The following is a 27,147-nucleotide window of genomic DNA, read 5'->3' as shown; positions in this document are numbered from 1 at the left end:
GAAAGAAGGCTAAAAAAGCGGTGCTTTCCCATTAAGGCCAATTTTTTTCCCATTGAAAGTGAATAAACATCCGAGATATGAAATCATTTTCCGATTAATGAGAGGCACCCATTGATTTGAAGCGCCTTGAGAAAAACAAACATTTGTTCGGCTACAGATAATTAAGAGATTCAATGATGGGATTTAAAATCTCATGGCAACGAGCGTGATTCAAATCAAAATCAATCTATCTTTCATCGATTTTCTATTTATAAAAGAAACACTGACCGAAAGTTGAAGGGCGGACAATGTTCGCGGAAATGAAGTGCTTCTAATCTGCAATGTTTTTACTTCGAACTTTATTTATTCTTATATAAAAAAAAATATATATAATTTTAAATAAATAAACTGATTGTGAAATGATGGCCGAATTAGTTTTCAAATCTTAAAAAAGTTAAAGATTTCAATTCTTTTTCTTTTTTTACTTTCTCATGTACTTAGCATAGAGAATCTGTACTCGAGATTTTGACGAATCTCCATGTTTTAGACCTCAGTGAGGTCAAAAACACATTTTTGGAAAATATCCGTCCGTCTGTCTGTCTATCGAACAATGATAATTCAAAAACACATTGAACTAGACGGTTAAAATTTGGTACACGGTTTTCACACCAAATATATAGATTTATATCAAATTTTGAGCAAAATATGTCCAAAGGAAGTCTGTATGTATAATTAGTTCTTGAATATAAATTAACATAACTGCAAAACGAAGAGAGCTAGATGAATGAAAATTGGATATACGTATTTAACTTCTACAGTGTAAACAATTATCGAGCCAATCTAATGAAGGATTGAACGTCGGTTGATATGTACTTTCAACGCGATAACTCATAAACGTAATGTCCTAAGTAAATCAAATTTGAATGTGATTTTGTGGCTACAAAAGTAATTCTGTGTCAAATTTTTGTTTTAATGGATTGGAAAAAACACATCTAAACGACAAATTTGATTTTCGAATATTATTATCCGCATACCACCTATTAATCTCCAAGGATCACATGACAGATTCAGTAAAAATGATATATTCATGCCAAAGGTTAATATTTCGTTATTATTTTAACGCCAATTCCATATTTGGCTTTCTCTAGAATAACACGTTTATTAGAGTATTTGCAAGAAAGTTTTTCGAAGACTACCCCCCCCCCCCCGGTTTAAATTGCTCTTTTATTTTTATAAGATTTTCGTTTGTTTCAAAATAGTGATTTAACAATGTCTAAAAGCAGATTTAAATGATTTGGAGAAACGTAGTCAAGAAAAATAAAGCCCCTGAGATCAAATGAAACAGATTTTCGACAACAGTAGACTCTTCAGTTTATAAAAAATCAACCAAAAAAAAAATTGTTTTTTCACAGAAAATTTGGAGAAAATCATTCTGAAGAAAAAAATGTACAGCCTTAAAAAAAAAAAAAATTTTCTTTCAAAACTTACTTTTTTTACGATGCCAACTTTATTTTTATGGAATTTTTCTGCCGTTTCTTATAAATTCTTTAGAAAATTTAATGCAGGTAATTTTGAAATCGGAAAATTTACTCCTCTGTTAGGCAACGTTAAGACTTAAAACTACCATAACACTATTTTTTTTTTTTTGTCTTTTATTCCAATACATATGTCTTGAAAAGGATTTTGCATATTATAATATTTTATATAAAAATACTTACTGCATTAAAAGTTATTATAGATAAAACGATTTTAATCCCAAGCAACACCGGGTATATCAACTAGAACATTTTTAAAACAGAAAGTGTCATTTAATTAGATATTAGAGGAACCCTCCGAGTTAAAAAATTGACAATCGATAATCGGTGATTAGATCGGTCGAATTTAACCATTTTACACATTTATTATTTAAAGCAAGATAAAAAATAAATTCAAAGTTCAAAAATTAATTAAATATTTAAATAGTTAGTAATTAATCAAAATATTGCTCTTTTTGCCACACTCACACAGCAACATCCTGTATATCAATTAGAACATTTTAAAAAAAGAAAGTACTATTTAATCAGACATTACAGCAACCCTCAGAGTTAATAAATAGTTGAGAATCAGTGATTTCTTTTAATGGAGCAATCTAGATTAAAACAGATTTTTCTCGCCAAGCAAAGGATAAAAAGTTTAAAAAAAAAAAAAAAAATGCGAGTATTATACGATTAAAGCTCATAAATATTTCCGCGCTTTTTTGCTTGATTAATCTTTCAGATAGCATAACCATCGCGGAAAATAATAATGAAGACATTAATACATTCACATCTGGAAAATGAAAGAGAGTAAAAAATCAAGACCAATCATGCTAAGTAGAAAGCAGGTGGTTCATTTCCAAATTGAGAGAGTCATAGTGGTTGGTAGCAGCTGCTAGCGGGGACCAGCACCATCACATGACAGAGACGCGTCACTAACATAGAAAAAGTTGCATTATTTATACATTTTGCATATTCTTCTTGTGTTTATCAGAAAAAGAATAATAATATACAAAAAAAAAAGAACGTCCACGAGATTTTATCTCAGATGATATAGGAAAAATATAAAAATCTTCATTAGGGCTTACAATAAGTATTCATTTTTTGTTTTCGGCATCCTGGGATTAAAAATTTACCTCACATATTTATCTAAATCAGAAATTTTCAAGCTCTCGTCCCCTTATTTTTAAGGTTAGAGATAGGCGAAAGCTTTGATGATGATAATGGAAAACATAAAACATAGGGGGAGTGGTTTTCACCAAACTTTCTTGCATACTCCGTCTTAAAGGTGCATTTTTCCTCTCTTTTGCATAAACAATGTGGAGATAGTGGAAAACTGTGAATTCAACGAATACTGAAATTTTTATTTTCTGAATTCCGCACATGAGCATTTTGTGCTTCGTAGTACACAGAAGAAAACAAAATATACATTTTGGCACGTTATGATAATTTTATTAACAAGATTGCATACCAAAATTCATTTATCTAAATCGTTGCGATTTGAAATTATCACATTTATATACAGACCGACAGACGGTCAATTTTAATGAAGGATTTGGCTTAAAATTTGGTATAGATTTACAGTTTAAAAGCTAAAATAATATTTACAAATTAATATAATAATAAAAATCATATTTATCTAGCTCTGTGGATTTTGTAATTATCAATTTCACTTGTACTTAACCCAGACAGACAGCCAAACAATATTAATTCTTCAATGCATATTGTTGCCAACTGTCCACATCCAGTTCCATTTAAGTTTATTCAAAAACTCGTTGATAACTATAGACAATAAATCATGTATGAAAGAAAAAAATTGACAGTTCAGTGTGTTACTTTGAGAGATAGTTCCTATTGCCAAGTTCCCTATGAAAGAGTGATCTATCTAATCTAATTTTTAAAAAATTACTTCTCATCTGCTGTCAGGTAAGCTATCAATGTCTGATGTTGTATTTCAAAATTATATCCGATACAAGCTGAATTTTTGGGAAATACTATATGTTGCCAAAAGTCAACACACAGTTTTTTTCAAAATAAATATACCATATTATTACCTGGATTTTTTAAATTTATTTTTTACTAGCTGGTACCCGGCGCGTTGCTGCCGCAGAAGAAATAATTTTGGAAATTTGAAATAGCTATCTTGATTAATTAGGAATGATAGAAACAATGATATTTATTTGATTGTCGATAGTGAATATATTCATTGAAATTGAATGATACATAAGGGATAAGTACAAACAATACTTATTCTATTATTTGAATTTTTTATTATTTATTATTCAAGTGATTTAGGGTAGACAATTTTTGTTTTTCCGTCTTCAGTAAAAATAAATATATTTCTTGATTGTTCGAATCGTGAACATCCGACATACAACTGGTCATGTGAAAATCATGGACTTTTTAGGTTCAATCCGCACACTTGAAGTGATTGCGCCTTGTTGATGATCATCGAGAACGCAAGTCGCAAGTACTTTTTTTTTTTTTTTTTTTTTTTTTTTGGTCTTGAAGACATACATTTACATTTCCGTGTTACAAACATATATATATATATATATAATATTATTTGTTGTGAAGCATGATGCAGTTTGAAGACAATGAAGATACTTTTCATTTCGTGACGTCGTTTTATTTCATTTTGAAGAAGCAAGCATATGTACAAGCGACGAGCACACAGAACGACACAGAAAGGAATGAGGGAAGAGCTCTTAGACATTTTATCCCTGGTCTTAAATAACCTATGATTTTGATAGGGAAAATATTTCTTTACAGTGCTAATGTATTATGAGATTTCGATAGGGATTTTCGTTACACGGGTGGACACGGTAAGGGAAACACAGGGAGATTTAAAAAAAGAATTTGCTTGATCAGCGGTATGTTATCTCTTCACGAGTAGTGTGGGAAAGTTAGATTTTAGCTGATTCAACAATTTAACAAAGCTTCTCTTGAATTAATTAAGTAGAGACAGTGGAATTGGATCACGAAATAAGAGAATATTTTAGAATGAAGTTACTATGGGCTAAGTTAAGATGAAGTTACTATGAAAATTAATTAAATTGAAATTAGAGTTAAAATATCATTACATATATATATATATAAAGTGTAAGCATTATTTTATGTGAAGCAGACGGCAGGTTCGAAGACATTGAAAAGACTTTTTACATTTTAAAATTAATTTTAATATCCATTCTGGGAAAGCATAATCGAGAAATAAATTATCCCTCGTCTTATATAACCTGAGATTTTGATAGGGAAAATATTTCTTCATAGTGTTAATATATTAATAAGATTCTGATAGGGATTTCTGTGCATGCCAATCACATGTAAAGGAGACACAGGGATCTTTTAAGAAAGAATGTGCTTACTGGACATTTTTCTACCACTTCAAGCGGACCTTGAGAATGTGTCGGCGTTTAGCCGATTCAGCAATTTTATAAAGCTTCTCTTGAATTAATTAAGTAGAGAAAGTGGAATTGGGTCAAGAAATAAGAGAATGAACTTACTATGGGCTAAATTAAGATAAAATCTTGGAAATTAATTAAATTGAAATTAGAATTTATATATATATATATATATATATATATATATATATATATATATATATATATATATATATATATATATATATATATATATATATATATATATGCGTACCACAAAATATTTTTTTATATAATTTATGCAATATTTCAAAGAACTATTAAATAAAAATTTCTCTGATTCAGTATAAAATACAGTTTTACTTTCAAACAGATTTAAATGCGATAAATAATATTTTATTTCAATCAATAAATGTACTTCTGAAAACCATTATGAAGTCTAAATTTTATACATTCCTTCGATCCTATAAACCATATTAATGAAATAATCTTGACAAACTAACATTTCAATCCTCTGCAATCACGCTTGACCGAGTTATAAAACTTTGAATATTATTCATTTAGGACAACGAACAATTTCATTATTTTAAACAATCAGTCTCGGAAATGTCCAAATGCCGATTGCCGTATTTTCCTCAAGACGGTCGATGGAGAGGCCTAAAATCGTGCGTTTTTATAGAATACAGGCATTCAAATTTTGATAACCCAATCAGTTTTAATTGAAAAAGAAAGGACATTTTTTTAAATTTAAAATATTAGTGACTACAGAATATTTTATTAAATATGACTCTAAAAACCGAGGATCTGCATAAAATTTTAAATTGCTAATTCATCGGAACATTTATTGATTTAAACTACGTAAAATAAATTTTAATTTCATTTAGTTTATTTTTATTAGATATATATACCAATTAATAAAGTTTAAAAAATTAGTTGTTGGGCACTGAATAGTGTCGATATTCTGTTTATATTAAATTACTAGCCGCCTTTGCCGACCAGCTGGCTCGCCGATCATGTTCGTTAAAATTTTAATAATTAAATATTTTATGTAATACCTACTTTAATTCCTCTTCATCAAAATATTTTAAAACTTCAAATTTTGATAGTCATATAATATTATAAAGGCCTTCAGTCATAACGCAATATGTATATCTCTAATTTTCTGTTAGCTCCCGTAGAATTTGCGCTTTAAATTAAAGTGAAAATGATTAATCTGTAATTAATATAATAATATTTTTTACTGAAACAACGCATTTTTTTTAATAATATGATTACCGAAAACAGAGTCACTGAGCATTTAAAACTTATGGGCAATAAAGAATATTTTTCTTAATTTATGCAATATCTCAAGAATTTGTCAACAAAATTTTCTCAGATTCATCTTGAGTAGGTCTATTAATTAATAATGCTTAATTTTAAATTAATCAAACATTAAGAAAATAAACAGAATCGTTTAAAATAATCAGTCGAAAACAGGTTAAAAAAACTACGTAAAAACCGATATACTTAAAACTATAAGCACATACAAAAAATATATGACTAACATAAATACAATTTTTAATTACAAGAGCACACAACTAACCAAAAAATAATTTAAATCAAGTCCGAATCCGTTGAAAATAGTTGTCGACAATCAGAACACAATGCGCATGCTTGAATTTTCAACGCCAGTTATGGTAACGCAAATGCGTGAATTTTTCTACGCCAGTTGGGGTAACGCTATGCAGATTAGAAATTTTTAATTTCCTTTATTCTGTTTTATTTTAATTCAAAAGTACTTCAGGATGAATCAGAAAGATCGATTCATTAACAATGTTTAATTTTAAATGCATAAAACATTAAAACAATAAACAGAATCGTTTGAAATAGTCGGTCGAAAAATGTTAAGCCCAGCCTCATTAGCGTGGGGGAAAAAACTGAAGCCTTACTCATTGGCCGGTGGGGAAATGAAATTTTTTTGGCGGGAAAGTTAGTTTTTAATTAATAATTAAAATTAAAATTAAAAATTCAAAAAAAGGGACCCCAGGAGCACATTTTCGACCTCCAAGGTATATATGTACCAAATTTGGTATCTGTAGGTCAAACGGTCTGGCCTGTAGAACGCCAACACACACACTGAGCTTTATTATAAGTATAAAGAAGTAACCTATGACTAATTTCCGATGATAAAAGATTTTTTTTTTAAATTCAAAACAAGTAATCATGCATTTAAGGGCTAAAAAATTTTATTGAAATTTGATAAAAATTTATAAATTTGGTTTAAAAAACACACTTACCAAATTTCATTAGTCTAGATCAGAGCGTTTCTTAGTTATGGTGTTCACAATAATACAGGCGTAATTCCAAAAACGTGTTTTTCGAACTCAAGAAGATTTGAAACTTGGAGATTCATCAAAACGTAGAATTCATTTTTTTTTTGAAAAATTTATATATTATATAAGAGCAAATAAAAAAAAATTAATTTTCCAAAGTTTACGTTGAAGGGGAAGGTTATGCGTGTCTGAAACTCTTAAAGGTGACAGTAAAACAGAGCACGAAAAAAACTTAATAATTTTTAAAAACTTATAATTAATAATTAAAAATAATTAATACTTTTCTCGAATACAGCATTTGTGGAAAGATTATATTTGCCTTACGCAAGAATAATTAACAAAAATCGAGCAAATAGGGGAGTTGCGGCATCTGGTTATTAAATGCATATAAAAAGAATATTATTTACAGATTTTATTATATTTTAATTATATAATCTCTTATATGCAAATGAAAAATCATCAATTCTCTAGTGGGAATACTGAAATGTTTTAGATTATAAGTTTCATTTCCTGAAACTGTATTTTGTTATTTAATTAAAAAAATAAACGCTTTACAATAAAATAAAATAGTTCGAATATTTAAAAATTTATCTTATCTTTAATCTGTTATAAATCCACATACACAAATTCCTTCCCCATTTTCAAGTTCGGCAATCTTTTGATTTAATAATAATAATAAAAAAAAATGACGAGTTAGACGTAAAGTGGAAAAAATGGTGACGAAATATTCAGTCACAAGTTACATAAGCGTGCAATATTGTGTTGACTTTCTATTACTGTGACAGGCCTTGATCCGCGCTTTCATGCAAGCTGCACGGGAAACTTAGTCACTCAATGGCAGTGTTTGAACAGAAAATGATGGAAGATTCTTGCCAATACGATGCAAGATAAACCAGTAAATTCACACATCGTAAAAAAAAAAAAAGAGCAAATAAGAGTGAAGTTTCACATGTAATATAGTCTTTAAGCGCAAAATGTTTTAACATAAGCAAATGGCTTGATACCAAAAAGATGTGCGTTATAAAATAAGTATGTTTATGACGATGCAGTAAAATTTAAATCACGCTTTTAAATTTCAAAATATACTTTTATAGTGCTTTGCAATAAAAAATAATTCCATAAAAACAATTTTAAATGCAGCAATCGACGTTTCATAAAAGAAAAGATAAAAAAGAATAGAAATCATCTTATGAAATGAACTCTAAAATTTGTTGTTAGGACTTGCCCTTCATTTTTCGCAACAATTTTGGGAAAATTCATTTTGGAAAACTCTCATTCACAATCATTCTTGGAAGAATTAATTTTTACAGCAGAAAAACAAAACCATATTTATTTAAAAGTTAGCAAATAATATTTTTAAAAAAATGATTTTTTCTTTCTCATAAAAACATTACATTAAAGTAAGTTTTTATTCGTTTGTATTTCATCAAAATAGAAGTAAAAGTTCAGAATAAAAGAAAACGATTTTATTAAATATTACATTTTGTATATGCTAAACACAATTTTTTTTTTAACTGAACAATTATGTCCTTTTTTTTATCTTAAATTCGGCAGTTTTTGGATTTCATAAAAAAAAAAAAAATACATAACCGCGCCTGGCGAACCAGTGCGAGAAATTTCTGACGAAATATCATAAGTTACATAATCGCAACATTGTGTTGACTGCATATAATTGTGACATCCCTTGGTCTGCGTCTTAAATGCACATTTCACAGGGAACTCAGTCATTCAATGGTGATGTAAGAGCAAAAATTATTGGAAGATAATTATTGTTAAGATTTCAAATAAAAAAAAATGACCAAAAAGAAAAAAAGACCAAAGAATACTAAAGTTTCTTGTATGACGTAGCCAACAAGAACGAAATATATAACATACGCAAATACGCATGATATCAAAAAATGAGAGCTATAAAAATCGTTTATGAGGAGATGGTAAATTAAAATTACCCTTTTAAATGCCAGAACACACTTTTATGGCATTTCACAACAAAAATGATTGAAGAAAAACTATTTTAATAGCAATGATTGGCATTTTATAGGGAAAAAAAGCATTGCAATGATGATGTATCTCGGGTAAAAAAAAAATCTCTTCATGTATTGCTTCAGTCTTTTTTTTTTTTTTTTTTTTTTTTTTACTACCTGTTTTTAATTTATACGGAAAGCTTTTATTCGAAAAATAAACATATACAGTGGCTCAAAAAATTAAGAGTACACCTTACGTTTACTTGATAAATGCGACTTTCAATATAAATAACACATTACCGGGAAGTGCAAACATGTTTTTATTTTTACACATAACAAATGGTTTAATTTAGAAAAAAAATAAAGAAAAATCAACGAAAAATATCTAAATTGAAAATTTTAAGAAGCATTTTAAATAAACATACGCAGAATTTTGCCTCAAAAAATTGAGAATACACCAATGAAATTTTTGCAATATTACGCATAGAAATAAAGTGTCACTATTAAATTGCATGTCTTTTGGCTCTTATAATGGTCTCTAAACGTCATGGTACCGATTCGACCCATTTTTGGTGGTATCTGAAGATATTTTACCCCATTCTTCTTGCACCACTTGTTTTAAATGGGTTTTGTTTATAATTTTGTATTTTTGAACCACTTTTTCGAGTATCCCCCACGAATATTCAATGGCATTGATGTCAGGGTACTGTGGTGGTGTGTGTAACTGTTGTTTACAATGAAAAAGACATCATATTTTGACGTTACGTGCATTCTGTTTGGGGTCGTTGTACTGCTGGAAAATGGAATTTCCATCTAAACCCAAATTTTTAACACTTTCCTTTAGATTGCTGCTACCATATGGTTCCTCCAACTTGTTGCAGAAACTTTCCAAATGATAGGCAGAAGTGTAAGTGTTGAAACTGTGCTAAATGCCATTAGACAAGCTGGATATAAAAGTCGCATTGTTAGATAGAAACCATTCATCAGCTTGTAAATCCAAAAAAAGCATTTGAAGTTTGCAAAAACTCATCAATTGAAGACCAATAACCTTTGGAAGAAATCTATATTTAGTAATGAAAGAAACCTCAACATATTTGGCAGTGACAACCATCTTACTGTATGGAGAAAGCCTAATACTGCTTTGTATCCAAAAAATGTACGTCCTACAATTAAACATGATGGTGACTCCGTGATGATTTGAGGTTACATGGCTTCATCCGGGGTAGGAAATTTAATTTTTATAAATGGCATTATAAATGATACGGTTTACTTGGATATACTTCACAGCAATCTAAAGAAAAGTGCTAAAAATTTGGGTTTAGATGGAAATTTCATTTTTCAGTAAGACAACGACCCCAAACAGAATACACGTAACTTCAAAATATGGTATCTTTTTCATTGTAAATAGCAATTACACACACTACCACAGTACCCCGACATCAATGCCATTGAATATTCGTGGACCATACCCGAAAAAGTGGTTCAAAAACACAAAATTAGAAACAAAACCCATTTAAAAAAAGTGGTGCAAGAAGAATGGGGTAAAATATCTTCAGATACCACCAAAAATTGGTCAAATCGGTAGCATGACGTTTAGAGGCCATTATAAGAGCCAAAAGACATGCAATTTAATAGTGACACTTTATTTCTATGCGTGATATTGCAAAAATTTCATTGGTGTATTCTCAATTTTTTGAGGCAAAATTCTGCGTATGTTTATTTAAAATGCTTCTGAAAATTTTCAATTTAGAAATTTTTTGTTAATTTTTCTTTATTTTTACTCTAAATTTAACCATTTGTTATGTGTAAAAATAAAAACATGTTTGCACTTCCCGGTAATGTGTTATTTATATTGAAAGTCGGATTTATGAAGTAAAACTAAAGTGTACTCTCAATTTTTTGAGCCACTGTATATCTAAATTATGGAAAAATCAATTATTATAGCAGAAAGGGAAAATCGCAATTAATATAAAAGTTAGCAGACGATATTTACAATATTTTTTTCATTAATGCATTTGGAATGAGTAAAACTCTCGTTTGCTTTATCAATCAAATAAATTAATTTTTTATTTAAATTAAGTTAAGTTAAGTTTTATTAAGTTAAGTTATTAATTATTTCAGTAGAGTACTATAATTAAAGATTTTTAGGAAAAATATTTTTAAATAGCAAGCACATAATGGCATTAAAATATAGGTGAAAATTCGCAGTAAAGAATAGAGATTTTCGCAAATTTTCTATCATACATAAGCTGCTTATTAACTTAATCTTCTATTTTTTTTTAATTAAATATATATCTTGCAAGTATTATTATATTTTTTAAAATTAATTATTAGATATTTAAGTTTTACTTTGCAATACATCATATCAAGATATTTTAAAAATAAAATAAATCATATACCTTATACCATAACGAAGAATACATTTAAATTATGAATCATGTTATTTCTGACTTCTTATATTGAATAAACATCTCAACTACGCAGACTCAGAAATGCTTGGAATTCGAGAATGAAAGGGAGTGTATCATATTATCAATTCATATCTTACTCAAAAGTAGAAAATATTTACTTTGATTTATGAAAATACGTTTGAAAAATTGAGTTCAACATAATTTTAACTAAACTGCATCATACAATAATTACAAATTTCACTTTTTACAATATTTGATGGTTTGTTTTGCATTAAAGAAATCAAAAAGTATTTTTATTAAACCAATTTCTTTTATTCACTTCAGTGTATCTCAAATCTGCCATAATAATCATGTAAAACCAGCGGGCGTTGTCTCCCCAAAATTTTCTCGCAGACTCTCTAATAAATTTATCATAAAAAGAACGCCTTATATGGCATTGGCGAACAATACTTACGAAATATTAACATTTGGCGTGAATTTAACATTTTTACTGAATCTATTATCATCCTTGGCGAGTTATTTAGCGATTGACTCAGGCATGCGTTAAAGTATCCAAAAATCGAATTTCTGTTTTAGACACGTATTCCTCAACCGATTAAAACACAAATTTGACACAATTTTGACAAATTGAAAAAAATCCCATATCAAATTTGATATATTAAAATCATTGCGTTTTTCAATTATCGCGTTTACATGTTTCTGAATGTACAAACCGACGGACAGTCAACCCGTATTTGGATTTGACTCAAAATTTGACGGATGTCTACATTATAGGTGTTAAATATGCGTACCGAATCTTATCCATCTAGCTCTCTTCGTTTTATAATTATCAGCTGGACTACTTCTGATCAGATTTTGCTCAAAATTTGATAGAAATATGCAAATTTGGTATGAAGACAATAGATCAAATTTTAGCCGTATAGCCCAAAGCGATCGTGAGTTATCTTTGTCACAGACAGCAGACAGAGGGATGGATGTTTTCCAAAAATATACTTTTCGAACTCAGAAGGAGATCTAACACGTGGAAATTCGTCAAAATCTTGAGTTCGAAATTTTTGACGATTATTAAGCTTTCACTATCCTACCTATACAAGAAAGTAAAAAGCTATCATGTACAACGAAATATACTTTTAAAGAGCTCTAGATCAATTGAAACTGATGCCACAGATGACGAACAAGTAAGTCCATTTTTTTTTTATAAATATAGCAAGTTAAAATCAGTGCGGAAAAAAAAAAAAAAAAAACTCATGAGGCATACTAATAATTTCCATTGAATGAAGCTAAAATGAGTTCCATTTACCCAACTAATCATGAAGTTTATCTTAATCTATTAAGCTTATAATAATTACAACCAACTTTCAGATTACATAATCAATACAATGTTTATACAAACTAAAAGCGAATCGAAGTTTAGTTCTGAACAGGAGTACAAGAGTGATTATCTGCAGTGATTGAAACGAGGGCTTCATAGTGTACAGATATCCAGTATAAACTGACGATGATGGAACTGATGATTTTTGATCCGACGTAGAATAATAGATTTCGTAACGAGTTTACATCAGAGGATCAATAGACCGTTCAGTGCACTGTTGGATAATTCAGATCTCAAAATGTTTATATTTCAGTCGGGCCACGGGCGGTTCAAGGCCACAAACATTCTCCGCTGAGAAAAGTTATTTTTATTTTTCTTAGAAATTGTACATGACAAACAGAGGCCTGCTTCGTATACATCTGACTCGTCAATCAAAATTGATTAATCCACGATTTGATATCAATCACCCAGACAAACTAAATTGTATTTTTATAAGTCATGGCGATGTTATTGATTAGAAATAGTAAAAGTTGTATATATTCTAAACTTTTTTTTTGTATATTTTCTAACAAAGATGCTGTCTCCTACTATGCACTTGTAGATGGCGGTTTGGGATGAGTGAGGATAGAACCTGGGACCTTGTGGTTCGCAGTCCAGTAACATGACCACGATACAAAAGCAATTGCTCGGGTAGCGTAGCTGTTAACTGGCTTATAAGCTTTCACCACACACTAGAGTACAGAACTTTATTTTCAAAATTCAGCATATGATAGTTTTCTGCGACATAGCATAGTTAAAGAAAAAACAAATATGCATTTTGGGCACCTTTTTTTGAGACAGACTGAATCAAAATTTCATATAACTACAGTTTGACAAAGACTAATTTCATTTATTCATTTTTTAATCATCATGTTTACATGCAAGCGAAACACACAGATCGTCAAATGGTCAACTTCTAGACGAAATGGTTTCAAAATTCAATACAAATCTACACTTTAAATGCTAAATTTATATGCCAAATTTTAACCATATAGCTCTTTACGTTTTGAACTTATATTCACTTGTACTAGGATAGACAGTCTTCTTAAAAATGGATTTTGTTCAAAATTTGATAGAGATTTATAATTTTGGTGTTAAAGAACACATACAGTTTCGTCGGTTTGTCTCAAAGCATTTTATTTTAATTATGGAGCTAACAGATAAACAGACATAGTTCTAAAATGGTGTTTTCAGTGAGGTCCGAACTCAGTGAGGTCTGAAATGTAAAAATTCATCGAAATCTTTGTCTTTTTTTTTTTTTTTTGTTTTTTTTTTTTAAGCATTGCAATGCTTTCAATTACTGTACTTTGTATACAAAAAAAAAAAAAAAAAGATAGCGAAGAAATTTAATGTCTATAAAATGACATTACGTCAAAGGTTTAGAACTTTTACTTTTTCAAATAGTCTTAATACTTTGATTTGATATTTATGCAAAATGCTGCAATAAAAACTATTATTAAACTATCTAATTATATGAAGGAAAAAAAACTGTTTACAGGCACTTTCCGATTTGTTTTGCTTCTAAATTAAAATATACTTGAATGAATTTATTTGATACACATTATAAAAATGTTGATTCGTTTCCTTTGAAATACATTCGTCTATTGTTTTTCTACACACGATTTTTTTAAAATTCCATTTCGAACTAATACTCTTTTCAGACGAATCCTTGCAACAAAGATTCATTATTTTGCGTTATATGGGAATTTAATAATGTCAAGTCAACCGTATTGTATACAAAACATAAAACTTAATTAGCGTGTTTATCATCTGCCATAAATTAGATCTAATGTTAACCTATCTCCCAATTAATGAACTTGATCATACAGAGATACGTGCAGGTGCTGTGATGCACCTGCGCGTACAAACTGCTCAGTATCCGGCGATGTATAGATCTAATGTCCAGGATTTTAAAGAAAAGTAGATTTTACTCTCAAGATATACCTTCTTCTTGCTTACGTTATATGTTTAATTTGCCTAGTTTGTACTGCAGACGAGATATTTCATGTCTTCTTTCCTTTTATAAGGCTATCAATGGTTCGATCGATTGCATTGATATTCTGGGTTCTATAAATTTCACTGTGCTTGCAAGATCTTTATTTAATCAGAGTATTCTTTCAAATGTTTATTTTAAATTTAAGTACATTAAAAGCTTTAATCTGTATAAATTTTGTAAGATATTTAAAGGGATCGTTGGGTAACTTCACATTCATTATATGATGTGTTGCTTCTGTGTTGGTATTGTGCTTGTGTGTAGTTTATTTTTTGACCTTTGCTAGTTGCTTGCATTTTTATTTATAAAGAGTGTCCCAAAATTAACGCAAGATTTTAATTTGCCATCACTGATGCAATAAATAATTGGCAACCGTATTAAACAAAAATATTTGTCAGCTGATAGTTTAGGGTTAGTAAAAAAAGGAGCGTTACATGATAGGGCAACGTGTTAACGTAAGATTTGAATTAAATAAAAATACAGCTTTTTTTTCTTTAAATTTTTATATTTCCATTGAATTGTAAAGGGACCAGGATAGGTTTATGTATGGAATAACACATAGGGCTGGCACATACGCACTCTTTTGTCGAAATTTTCCATAACGCTTTTGCATAAATGTGGCTGAAGTTCATTGATGCTGCGTTGAACTTCCTGTTTCAACACACGCGTGCTGGTGAGCTTGTTGGCATAGACATTTGACTTCAAATAACACAATACAAAGAAATCCACTGGTGTTAAATCACATGATCTAGGGGGGCAATTCTCACATTTTCGAACTGTGGCCGTCAGACTTTCATTATTTTTTAAATATTGTTCAAAAATGAAAACACGTTCTAACGTATAACATTCCATTTTTACTAACCTATTAGATATCAAATGGGTTTTTTTTTAATAGAGTTGCCAATACTTTACTCCATGAATGGTGGCAAATTCAACTCTTGTGTTAATTTTGGGACACCCTTTATATAGTTTAGAACTTCGTGATTCTTTAAGCTTTGATGTTCCTTTTTTTATGTACATTTTAATTTGGTTTGTGTTTCGTATTCCCTGAATATTTTTGATTATGCACTCCGTAAATGGAGTCAATTTCTGAATTAGAGAGATTTAATAGTTCAATTTCATATCTTTAATAATTTAATTTGCATTAATCAAATCATAATTTAATATTTATTTCTCGAATTTCGCAATAAATGAATGAATACTGCCCACTTCATTTATTGAATTAGAGAAGGTGCTAAAGGCTTAAATTCACTTAAAACTCGACGAATTAATTTAACGACTCGAATTAATTTAATATCATCCGAGAGATTTATTTTTTGAATATACATTTTATTCTATTCTCTTCACATTATTATTAATTACAAATATGAAAAATAAATTTTAAAAAAAAAGAGCGTCAAGATGAATTCTTATTATTTCATGACAAAACCTAATAATAACTCATCATAATAATCAGCTATTCAAATGCTACACAATTTGAATACAGTCCTTGTATTTGTTTGATTAAAATCAGTTTAAAAATAATTAGGCAGAAACGAGCATATAATCTCATGTCTGCAATTACGTCAAGCTTACTGAAATATTTATTATTAATTAGATCATTAGCATTAGATCAGCGTGATTTTTCCATTAATTCTATGTTTGCAGAAAGTATTAAATATTTTAATGATTTTATATCAAATTCTTGATATACCTTTCTTTTAACACTACTGAGCAAGCTTTTGGAGATATAACTTCCAACTTTTCTCATCAATTTGGAAAAAGAAAATTCAATATCTTTTCCCTCTACATTTTGAGCTTTCCGCTATTACCAATGTTACGATCAAATACTAAAAAAAGGGAGTTATACCACAAGTTATGAACTTCTGCTTTACTAGTTCAATTTAAATACATTAACTTCCCTTTGTAAGCAACATAAAAGTGAGTTTGGACGAACCTCATACTTTTGAGTTGCAGTCAGATGACGAGGTTGAATTAGCATCCTTCTCCTCTCCGCATCCGAACGGGAGGGTGATGTTTGACTCACGATGTCAGACTTAAATCACACCACTGCTCTACTGGGAAGTACAAATCGGTTCTTTCACATTTAAAGATCATATTTTTTTTATGTATAGGAAAAATCTAAACATTTGATTCCTTTCAGCTAAGCAGAGAAAACAAATTGCATGTAGAAATGGTTAAATTCATTATCGATAAAGGAATACTACGAAATGGGAAAAGACGTGGGTGTGTTATCGGTAGAGCCTTGCCTGACATAAGATGCATTTTCATGAATACTACAGAAAGTGTTATTTCGCAGTGTGCCCTTGACTCAGACCTTTAATTGTTTGTTTAAGGCTGAAGTGAAGGAAGCATAATAAAGAGAGAAAAGAAAACGTTTATAAATTTCAGTATATCAGTTTTCAAGCTCCATCCAATGTTCTGATTATTTTCCTTTTCCTATTCAAGGTTATAACTTTATTTTTTTTTCTTTTGTTAGTTGATAAAATTGATGCAGTAAGCGACAAAAAAAAAATGAAATGGAACTTTAATACCGTTTCTTAAATTCAGAAATCAGAGATATAGTACAAACCACATGTAAAGAGTACTTATTATAACGAGAAGAAAGCTATTACCAATTATCTGCAGTGTACTGCCAACAAGATTGTATACAAATACAAAAAGAATGTGTTCAAAACCAGTAAAAATTAAACTTCCACTGTAACCTTGACTTCAAAATTGGTATAAACTGTAGCAAGCCTTAATATGACGGGATGATATAAAGTGACCAATATAAGGTATTACTTTTGTGGACTTCGAAACAATCATTTAGTGACATTTAAACTATTTCCTTTCAAAATCTCTTTCTTGATAATTTTTCGAAAATAAAATAAATAAATAAAGCATTCTTAATGCATTATTAAGGGATCCATTCCAAAAATGTAAGCACAACACAGAATTAATTGGAATCAGTTTCGTTTTAAAAAAGCATTAGTCATAAAAGAAGAATTGCATCTAAATCTTTTTGTAGAAAGATTTTCAGCAAGAACATTAAGCTGCCTTTCAGTTCCCATCCTCATTTTTGTAATTAATGCGATTTAAAAAGATATATGTATACGTAAAAGTAACAGAAATCTCATTCAGCAAGTATAAATGGCGTTCGAATATTATTTTTTTCCCATCCTCAAAACAGTTTATTTTAAAAAGTTACATTAGCACACTAATGTTTTGTACTCATGGCGCCCTCTATGACTAGCGCTAGGGTCATCTTTACTTGCCTTTGCTTCCTGTTGGCAACGAAACTAAATTCAAGGCGCCTTATTTGAATTGTCAAAATGTCAACTAAAGAATCCCTGAAAAAAAATCTTAAAAAATGTGCAAAAAACAATAAAAGCAATTTTTTACTAAAGCAAAATTAATTAGTTAAAAACTAAAAATATGCAAAAAAAAAAAAAAAAGGTGGAGGGGAGATCTTGATGCCAAGACTGCAAGCTGAGATTGTTTAAATGAAGATATGTTTAATTAGAGGAGTCATTTGGTGTTCATTAAATAAAGTGTTCTTTTAAATATAAGATAATCATATTACATGCAAGTATGTCTATTGGATGAAAAGAAAGTACACGTTTATTACACAATTTGAAGAAAAAAAGGAATAAAATAATATAATAATAATTCTCAATATAAAGGGCACATGATCTTAATTTTTTTTATTTTTATTTATTTATGACATAGGTATTAAGATCTCCATCAAATTGTTTCTGACATTATTAAAAAATCCTGAAATTTTTTACGGTTTCGAGAATTAACGATTTACAACTATTAATACATGACGATGATGATAAATATCAAACTCTTGTTATTTATACCTTTACTTCTGCTATGAATATATAGCAATCAAAATAAACAAGAATAAAAACAAATATTTATTAAAAAATTCCAAATCAGTAAAAAGAACTTAAAACTCAGATATTCTTCCCTATCTTATTACAGATGCATTGACCAAATAATCCAAATATATGACTCATCATAAAGTATACCATTTTAAAAAAATAAATCAAAATTAGATATAGTAAATTAAAAGATACAAAATGATATTTGTATGTTTACTAATTTGTATGCTGTTACTAAGGTAGTAAACATATTTTAAATAGACAGCATGCATGCAGGCAGGCGTGTCCAAAAAATATTACAAGAATTTTGATTCAAAATTAATAATGATATAAAAAGTAACTCAAAATATTATGCACATTTTGATATCTATCACATGCTACGAAACTGTTTTAAAATTTAAATAAATTACATGAATAATATTTTAATGCAAATTGTATTAAAAATAATATAAATTGTTTTGACCAATACCAAAAAATTACTTGTATATTTCAAGAATCAGCACAATAGCTATTTACCTTTCAGTAATAATCAATTTTTATGAATTATTATAAACATGAAAATTAAAATTAAGGATATATCTAATTGAACCAGGCAGATTTTTTACAGACATGTATTACAGCACATTACCTAATATAGTGAAATCCTTTAAAAAAATTCTTCAGGAATAATTACAAACATTTTGATATCTGAAGAAAACTATTCCTTATATTAATAAAAAGAAGCATATTCAGATATAACTATGCATATATAACATTTATACACTAGCTGTATAATTGCATACGAGCATAAAGAATAAAGGAGGGGAAAAATCAGAGAATTTCGAGTTGTATTAGTTTTAATAAAATTAAATAAGAAACAAAAAGAATTAATATAATTAACATTTCCTTATGAAAAAATTCCCCTATGTCAGAACAAGAATACTCATTCGTGTAAACTACATTCTGTTAAAACATCTTCACCTTTATATTTTATTTATTTATTATCATGAGTGAAAACATTTTAAAAATTTTTTCTCTGGTAGTAGTTTAATTCATTCTAGCAAATTTTAAAGGATCAGTTCATTTATATCTAATTTTATGAATAATTAAAGTTGATATTGACACTTAGAGTTCCTATTTTTTTTTTTTTTTTTTTTCTTCTTGGTACTATGCATAAGAATTTGATTATTAGAAATATATCCAAAATTAGGAAAGGCAACATACACAAACATAAACTACAACAAGAAACAGTACTTAAAATTGCTACAAAACTAAATTTCTTAAATTTACAGATATGATTAAGCCAACAGTTATAAATATATAAAAAGGACAAAGGATCAAAATACAGCATTCAGATTAAAAATAATTTACTATACAAGTAAAATGGAAATTTTAAAAAAATTAGTTTTTAAAAATTATTGCTTTTTTTTCATAAAAGGTAATAATTGTTATTGTAATAACTAAAAACTACACATACAAAATGAATTAATGAAATTCAACTGCTGTGGTAGAAATAAAGATAACACTTTAATTTTGAGAAGCCTTTATACTACTTTGAAAAGACAACTTGAAAACAGTTGTAAAAACAATAATAAATGCATTTTATCCTTATTTAAATGTGAAAGAATAAAACAAAGCAAGAAATTATGTCTAAAAATATACTAAATAGCTTTACCAAAAAAAAAAAAAACATTTTATGGAAACTAAAAGAAAAAGTGAGTTTCAGTGAATACTATTTATATGTCAAAAAGTAACAGAATTGAAGCAAACAACTAACAGAAGCCTTTTCCACTTCTTTAAATTAAAATACATTTCCAAAATTCCAATTCAATTGATCCTAACTCTTAATATTTATAATAATAAATTTAAGAATTTTAAATTACTCATAAAGTTATAAAAGAACTATAATGCTGAATTATATTGCTGTAAAGCTATAAATAAATAATAAATAACACGTTTTGGTACTAACAACAGCGAAGGATTTACATACTGTTGAAGACTGGTAAATGTTCTTGGCATATCTCATGGAAAATTAATGATTTTAAAACTTGAAATTGATATTTTTCACTTGATGAATGCAATTCTTTGCTTGTTTGAACATAACTATTAGAGATGATGGGGATTTTTTTTTTGTCTTCATCTTTTACAGGATTAACAAATATGTTAAAAAAATTCTTTTACAATCAAACTTCAAATTTATTATATTTCTATTAAACTCAAGAACCATTCTACAAAAATTTTAATTTCTTTCAAAGCAAGATATTCTCAAATAATAAAGAATAATTTAATTTATAAAATCAATTAATAAAATCTTTTTGAACTACATATGTATTCATGAGTTTCAACTTACAGTGCTCAGTACAAAATAAAATGTAAATTTTTAAAACATAATCAGAATGAATGTAACTAAAATATTTGTTTTGCATATTAATATCAGATTTACAAAGAGGATTTAAAGAAATTTTTTTGCCTGTATTTATACAGAATTAAGATATTACAAATGCATACCTATAACTATACTTTAAAGAAATTGGAATGCAGCTTTGTAATATACATATAACTTATCAATTGGGTTGCTAATTTTAAAGTTCTAGGCAATACCATTATTCAAATTTTAAAATATAAAATCTATATTACAACTGCTAAAAAAGAGAAAAAAATTATATTTCAATAAAAAAATATATAATCTACAATGCAGCAGCACTTTCCAAATTTGGCCATCAATCAAGAAGACAAGAAATTTAGAATCGCTTCAGTTACTCTCGAAACAAGATTGACTGAGATATAACTAATCTTGCATCAAAAAAAGCTGCAGTGGTATTAATCTCAATTCCGTTGCAAAACCAATTGCAAGTTTACTTTTGACTTCCACTGAAAATTTGAAATATATATGTATTCTCTACTAAAAATCTAATATATATATGTATGCAGCAATTGTGCGAAACTGTGAAAAAGAATTGTTATTACGTGACAATTTTTTATGATTATTTAGCTGTGGATCATACTCTTTTTTTCATATGGTACAAAAGTTTAGAAAATACAATACTTGCTTCACTGCTTTTCTTGCCACTGACCAAGTTGTAAATTATGACAGTGATCACTATTATTAAGCTCATTGGGTGAATGTTAGATTTAAATAAAATATAGAATAATATAAGATTCAAAACTAATATAGGTATTCATTAATGCAGCTAGTAATTAAGGTTATGCATTAAATAAGATTATTACTTACCGATTCCCATGCCAACGATGACTCTTCCAGCAATTAGCATTTCTACATTTTCTGCCAGCCCCATGACAATACTGCCAATGCAGAAAATCACACTAGCTGTGATTATTACTTTCTTTCTTCCGAAACGATCGGCTGCCTGTCCAGCTCCCAAACAAAATACCCATGCCGTGAGAATGGTCACACTGACCACTACTCCTTGCATAGTACTGTTCAGTTGGAAACGGTCCCTTATTAGAAGCATAGCGCCGGACACCACTCCAGTGTCATAGCCGAAGAGAAGCCCACCGATGGCCGACATTCCGGCCACTACAATAACGAAGAATGATGGTCCCATTTTAGTCCGTGCAGATTCCAAGACCGGGCTTTGTTCTGATGCTTCCATTATGATTCAGATGCTAATGTCAAATTTGAAAAAATCAACAAGTTGCTTCTTCACCAGGCAACATTCAATGCTAAAGCGCTAGGCTGTTTGATGAAGTCTGATGCAGGTGGTTGGTGAATTGAAGAGAGGTTCTAGGTTTCGGAAAAGCTTGGAGAACTCAGAGCAGTAGAATTTAGCGCGCGAAGAGCGTGTTGTCAAGCGAACGTCTGGCTGTCAAATCACAACAAACCTGCTGCAGACCATTACTAAACAAATAAGGTTTGTTGTGACAAGTATACTCTCATTGCGTGATGGAGAGGGCGCTGCGATCGCTGCGGATGCTTTTGATTGATTGATTGATCTTAATATCCTACAGGTGTTTTATTCTGTAACCGCCCAAAGAGAATGGTGGTTAAAAACAATTTCAACGAATGAAATTTGGAGATTTAAGCAAATAAAACCTATTGTTTGTTAGATAAAAGATAAATTTAGTTTAAATTAGGATATCTATCGTGTGACTAAAATACTGGTTGAAGAAAGGTTTCTAAATAATGCTTAATGCGACGGCGTTTGGATTGTAAAGAAAAGATAACGCTCTCACGTAGCGACATCTGTTGATAGTGACGTAAATGGAAGAAATTTACGATTTTACAGGTTTTTCAGCCTTTAGAGTTGATACGTCCGAGAAAACATAAGCAATTGTATATTAACTCTTAAGTAATCGCTGCAAAGCTGGTTTTAGAGATGTTTCAATTTTGATAATTTCTAAATACGCAAATATTAAAATACGTAATTTGCTCATCCTTAATATCCATATCCAGAGGCGTCAGTAGGATTCTTTTAAGAGAGAGTTTATATAAAAGTGAAATACAGATTTTTATTTGAAAAAAAAATTAAGTCAATGAAATTTACAAAAAGAAAATATTTTATTTTTAATTTCTTTATATTTCATTCTTTTTTTTTTATTTACCATAATTAAAAAAAAGTCATGTGGTGTGACATGGATAAATTGTGAATTGTCTCGGATAAACTGGATAAATTGTTATTTAGTGTTTTTGTTATTTTTTTTTTAATTTATAGACGGTACTCGAAAATAAACACGGCAATAAGGCATTTTTGATGCGTTTTATTTTTTTTTAAATTTAGATTCTTTTTCATTTATTAACATTTTATTACAATAAATGTATTTTAAGACTGAAATGTTTGTTATGCTAATTTGATTTTGTGTGTGTGCGTGCGTGTGTGTCATCAACAATTGTGAAAATCTGTGTAAATAACCAAAAAGAGAGTAGGAAGAAATGATTTCACTTTTCGCTTAAAATGTAACTGAAATTGGCTAATCCAGTAGATTTTAATTGTTTTATTAGGATTAAGGTAAGTGATTACATTAAAAAGTCGATTTTTTTAAAACTTATGAATATTTTTTTATTTAATATTCTCAATGTTTGAAGAGGTTTCTTTATGACACCGTTAAAATAAATTTCCAAATCTATTTTTTGGGAATTAAACTGATTTTTATATTTGCATTTCATATCTTTTAATGCAATTTTGCAACTATAAATGCCATTTTTTCAATTCATTAAATTTTAATTTAAGATTTAAATAATGAATACTTTACAGAAAATTTAGCATTTTCCTCGTAGAATGCCGTAGTATGTAATCACACAAAAACTGATACCTCTCCGTTAAAATTCCAAAAATTTATCTTTAAAATTATAAAACCCTTTTTCTGCGGTTTTTTTTTTTTTTTTTTTTTTTTTTTTTTAAGTTTTAAAAGTTTTTCGAAATTTATTATGCAGAAACTAAGTAAAGAGAATTTTTTGAATATTCAAAGCTAGGAAAGAATGCTCAAAGTGATGAAGGATTTATATTGAAATGCTCAGTAGTTTAACTGTGAAATTGTCTTTCACCATATAGCCCTTATTCAAATAAACTCTTCTTTATTTAGAAAAAAATAAAGAAAAGTTGAGCCTCTTCTCGCAAACATACAAATACATCTCTTATTATTTTAGACATGATTCGTCTGTTTTTCGATAATCTTTAAAAAAAATTATCTTTCATTATAGCAAAGACAACGTGTGTGTACGATAATGTGTTTATTTTAAAAATGTGTTTACCATTGCTTCAATGTACATATGTCTAAATGCTGCAGCTAAAAGAATTTAAAGTATTAATTATATACTTAAAAATATTTCGAAATATTTATTAAAAGTTAAGAATTGTTGCACTGATTATTATACGTTTAAAAATAAAACTTTTAACTAGAATCTCTAGTAGCTCAGTTTCAGAATTTTTGAAATTATTAAATGTAGTTTTTGTATAATAATATTCTCCGAAATTATTAAAACGTTAAATTAAAAGTAAACGTTATTTTTAATTAAAAATCTAATTAAAATTTTGAAAATTTCTTTCTTGATGAGCACTTATTAGTCAAGAAATGTTGGTTAGATTCAAATTTGGTATTTAAATCCAATACTCTAGTACTATTCGTTTCAATATCCTGAGACTACCGCTTTTCGACGTTTCTATCTCACAAAGGGGTGCAGACGCGGAAAGATGTTCGCATTTCCGGAATTTACTTTATAGTTAAATGTAAACATCTCTTTCTTTCATCTTTCCTCTCACCCTATTTTGTCGAATTAAACCTATCCTAACGCATATGCAAAAGCTCGGAGGGTTTTAGAATCCGTTGGCGAACAATAGGTAATTTTAATTGATTTTTTTATCCCATATGTTGCATGACACATTGCACAGACAGTATTCCGACATATAAACATTATCATGTTAAAAAAATAAAGGGTCATCAAAGCACCTGTTCAGTGTCTGATTTTTTTTTTTTTTTGTCGAATATTTACTGAGTAGAAATATTTGTTTTCCTTCTTGTTGCCACATTTTATTTCTGAAATTTCCTATTTCTTGAAATTCAAACTCATATCCCTAAAGCAATATAAATTGTTGTATTAAACCTACTTTTATTTATTCACATACAAATTGATACACAAAAAATATTAACAAATGACAACACAGGTGATTTTTTTTATTTTAATTTATTTCATTTTAATTACAAAGCAGTAAACACATGCACACAAAAACTGTATTTGATATCGTCGCATTACACGTGAGTATAAATACAGCAACTGGAATAAAGGATAGTATTGTTAGAAAATATTTTTTTAATGTTTCAAAACTACAGAAAAATAGTTTTGAAATAAAATACATTCCCTAATAATTTTATGAATTTTAAAGTGACATATAAAAATAATTCCTGTGAAATAATATTCTCTGAAGTTATTGAAAATTTCGATTAGATTTTAATTAAAGACTTAATTAAAATTCTGAAAAATCTTTTGTTAGTGAGCATCTAATATCTAAAAATAACTACTTGCCAAATTTGGTATTTCTATATCCAACGATTTAGTCTTGACAGCGTTTCGAATAATTTGTTCATCGTGCATTTATTTATACATAGAAAATTCTAATATACGTCATTAAATTAAAGTATTCAGTTTAGAAAACTTATTTATGTGTGCATTTTATTTTAAAAATTGACAAAAATATATCACAATTGATATTATTTTGAAATAGTTTTCAGAATGTGTAACACTTGTTTTAAAAACAATAGCGAAACAGTTTTATAAAAACGCAGACGATAAAATAAAAAAAAAATGCTTTTATCACTATAATATTATTTTGCTACAATATTTCGGATTAAGAATTCGATTTTTATATAATTTTTGCTAATGAAGTATTTGAAAATTTTTATTAAGAGAGTTTTTTTCGTGTCATTTCACGTCTTGCTAAGTTCTAACAATAAACTATCTCACAAATGCATATTAAAAAAAGAAAACTGGTTTGATAAATTAAATAAAAAGTACTTTATTGGCTGGCATGAACCAGATAATACCGACAAATGCTGGTATTTATTAAACTCAACAATATTCATAATAAAGACGGCTTTAACAAATTTTCACGTGTGAGATCCATGACCAAATATGTTACCTATTTTAAATCCAGAAGGGCGAAAGAAAAGGGTCAATTATTATCCACTAGTTTTAACCAGTCCAATCTGTATTGGGAACTATGGTTGAAGTGTCTGAATCATATATCCTTATTAAATCCTCATCCTAATTTCCTTCCTTATTGAACATTCCTTCCAGTCCCTCATTATTACGTATATCCGTATTAAGCATTCATCCGAAAATGCTGAATAATTTTAGAAACAAAAAATTAGTTACCTTGGAAAAATTGATTTTTACATAATGCTAAGAAATGAAAAATGAAATGGAATTCCCATATATCGAAAATTTCCGTACATCGAACTTTTTCAAGAATTTTGTATTTTTTATATCAATTGTTTCTGTATATCGAATTTTTTCAAGAATTTTTAATTGTTAATAGAATCTGTTTCTGTATATCGAACTTTTCCGATAATTTGTAATTTTAAATAGAAACTGTTTCTGTATATCGAATAATATTTCTTGGACGAAAAATTTTCATATAAAGAATGTTTATCTGTTGCAATAAATAAGCGATCATTCAATTTTTTTATATATAAACACGAATATTAACTAAACATTAAAAAAATTATTTCGTCAATTTTTACTTTAATAATAGCTTCCGGAAGACTAGAAATCGTTAATGAAAAATCAATAAACACTTGTTGATGAGTCATATGTTATTCTTAACTTACCATCAGACGATATTTTTTCTAATTTGGAGCCAAATTTTTATTTTCAGTTTAGTTTTAGAATATTTCTAGTAAGTATTGCCTTTGAAGGTAAATCTTTAATAATAAAAAATTAGTT

At 28.5% G+C, this 27,147-nt stretch overlaps 1 protein-coding gene across 1 annotated transcript in view; it reads right to left on the bottom strand.

Annotated features, from left to right (window-relative positions):
- The window catches only part of LOC129957062 (proton myo-inositol cotransporter-like), a 112,660-nt gene extending 89,994 nt beyond the window's left edge, over window positions 1-22,666 (bottom strand). The window contains exon 1 of the mRNA XM_056069198.1: window positions 21,982-22,666. Coding sequence (XP_055925173.1) covers window positions 21,982-22,363 — 382 coding nt within the window. The 5' untranslated portion in view covers window positions 22,364-22,666. The remainder of the gene's footprint in view (window positions 1-21,981) is intronic.
- Between the last annotated feature and the right edge of the window lie 4,481 nt (window positions 22,667-27,147).

Source organism: Argiope bruennichi, chromosome 11 (genome assembly GCF_947563725.1).
Source record: "Argiope bruennichi chromosome 11, qqArgBrue1.1, whole genome shotgun sequence".
In the NCBI taxonomy this organism is placed as follows: domain Eukaryota; kingdom Metazoa; phylum Arthropoda; class Arachnida; order Araneae; family Araneidae; genus Argiope; species Argiope bruennichi.
The sequence above is the reverse complement of the archived record's forward strand: the minus strand, read 5'-3'. Positions and strand labels throughout refer to the sequence as shown.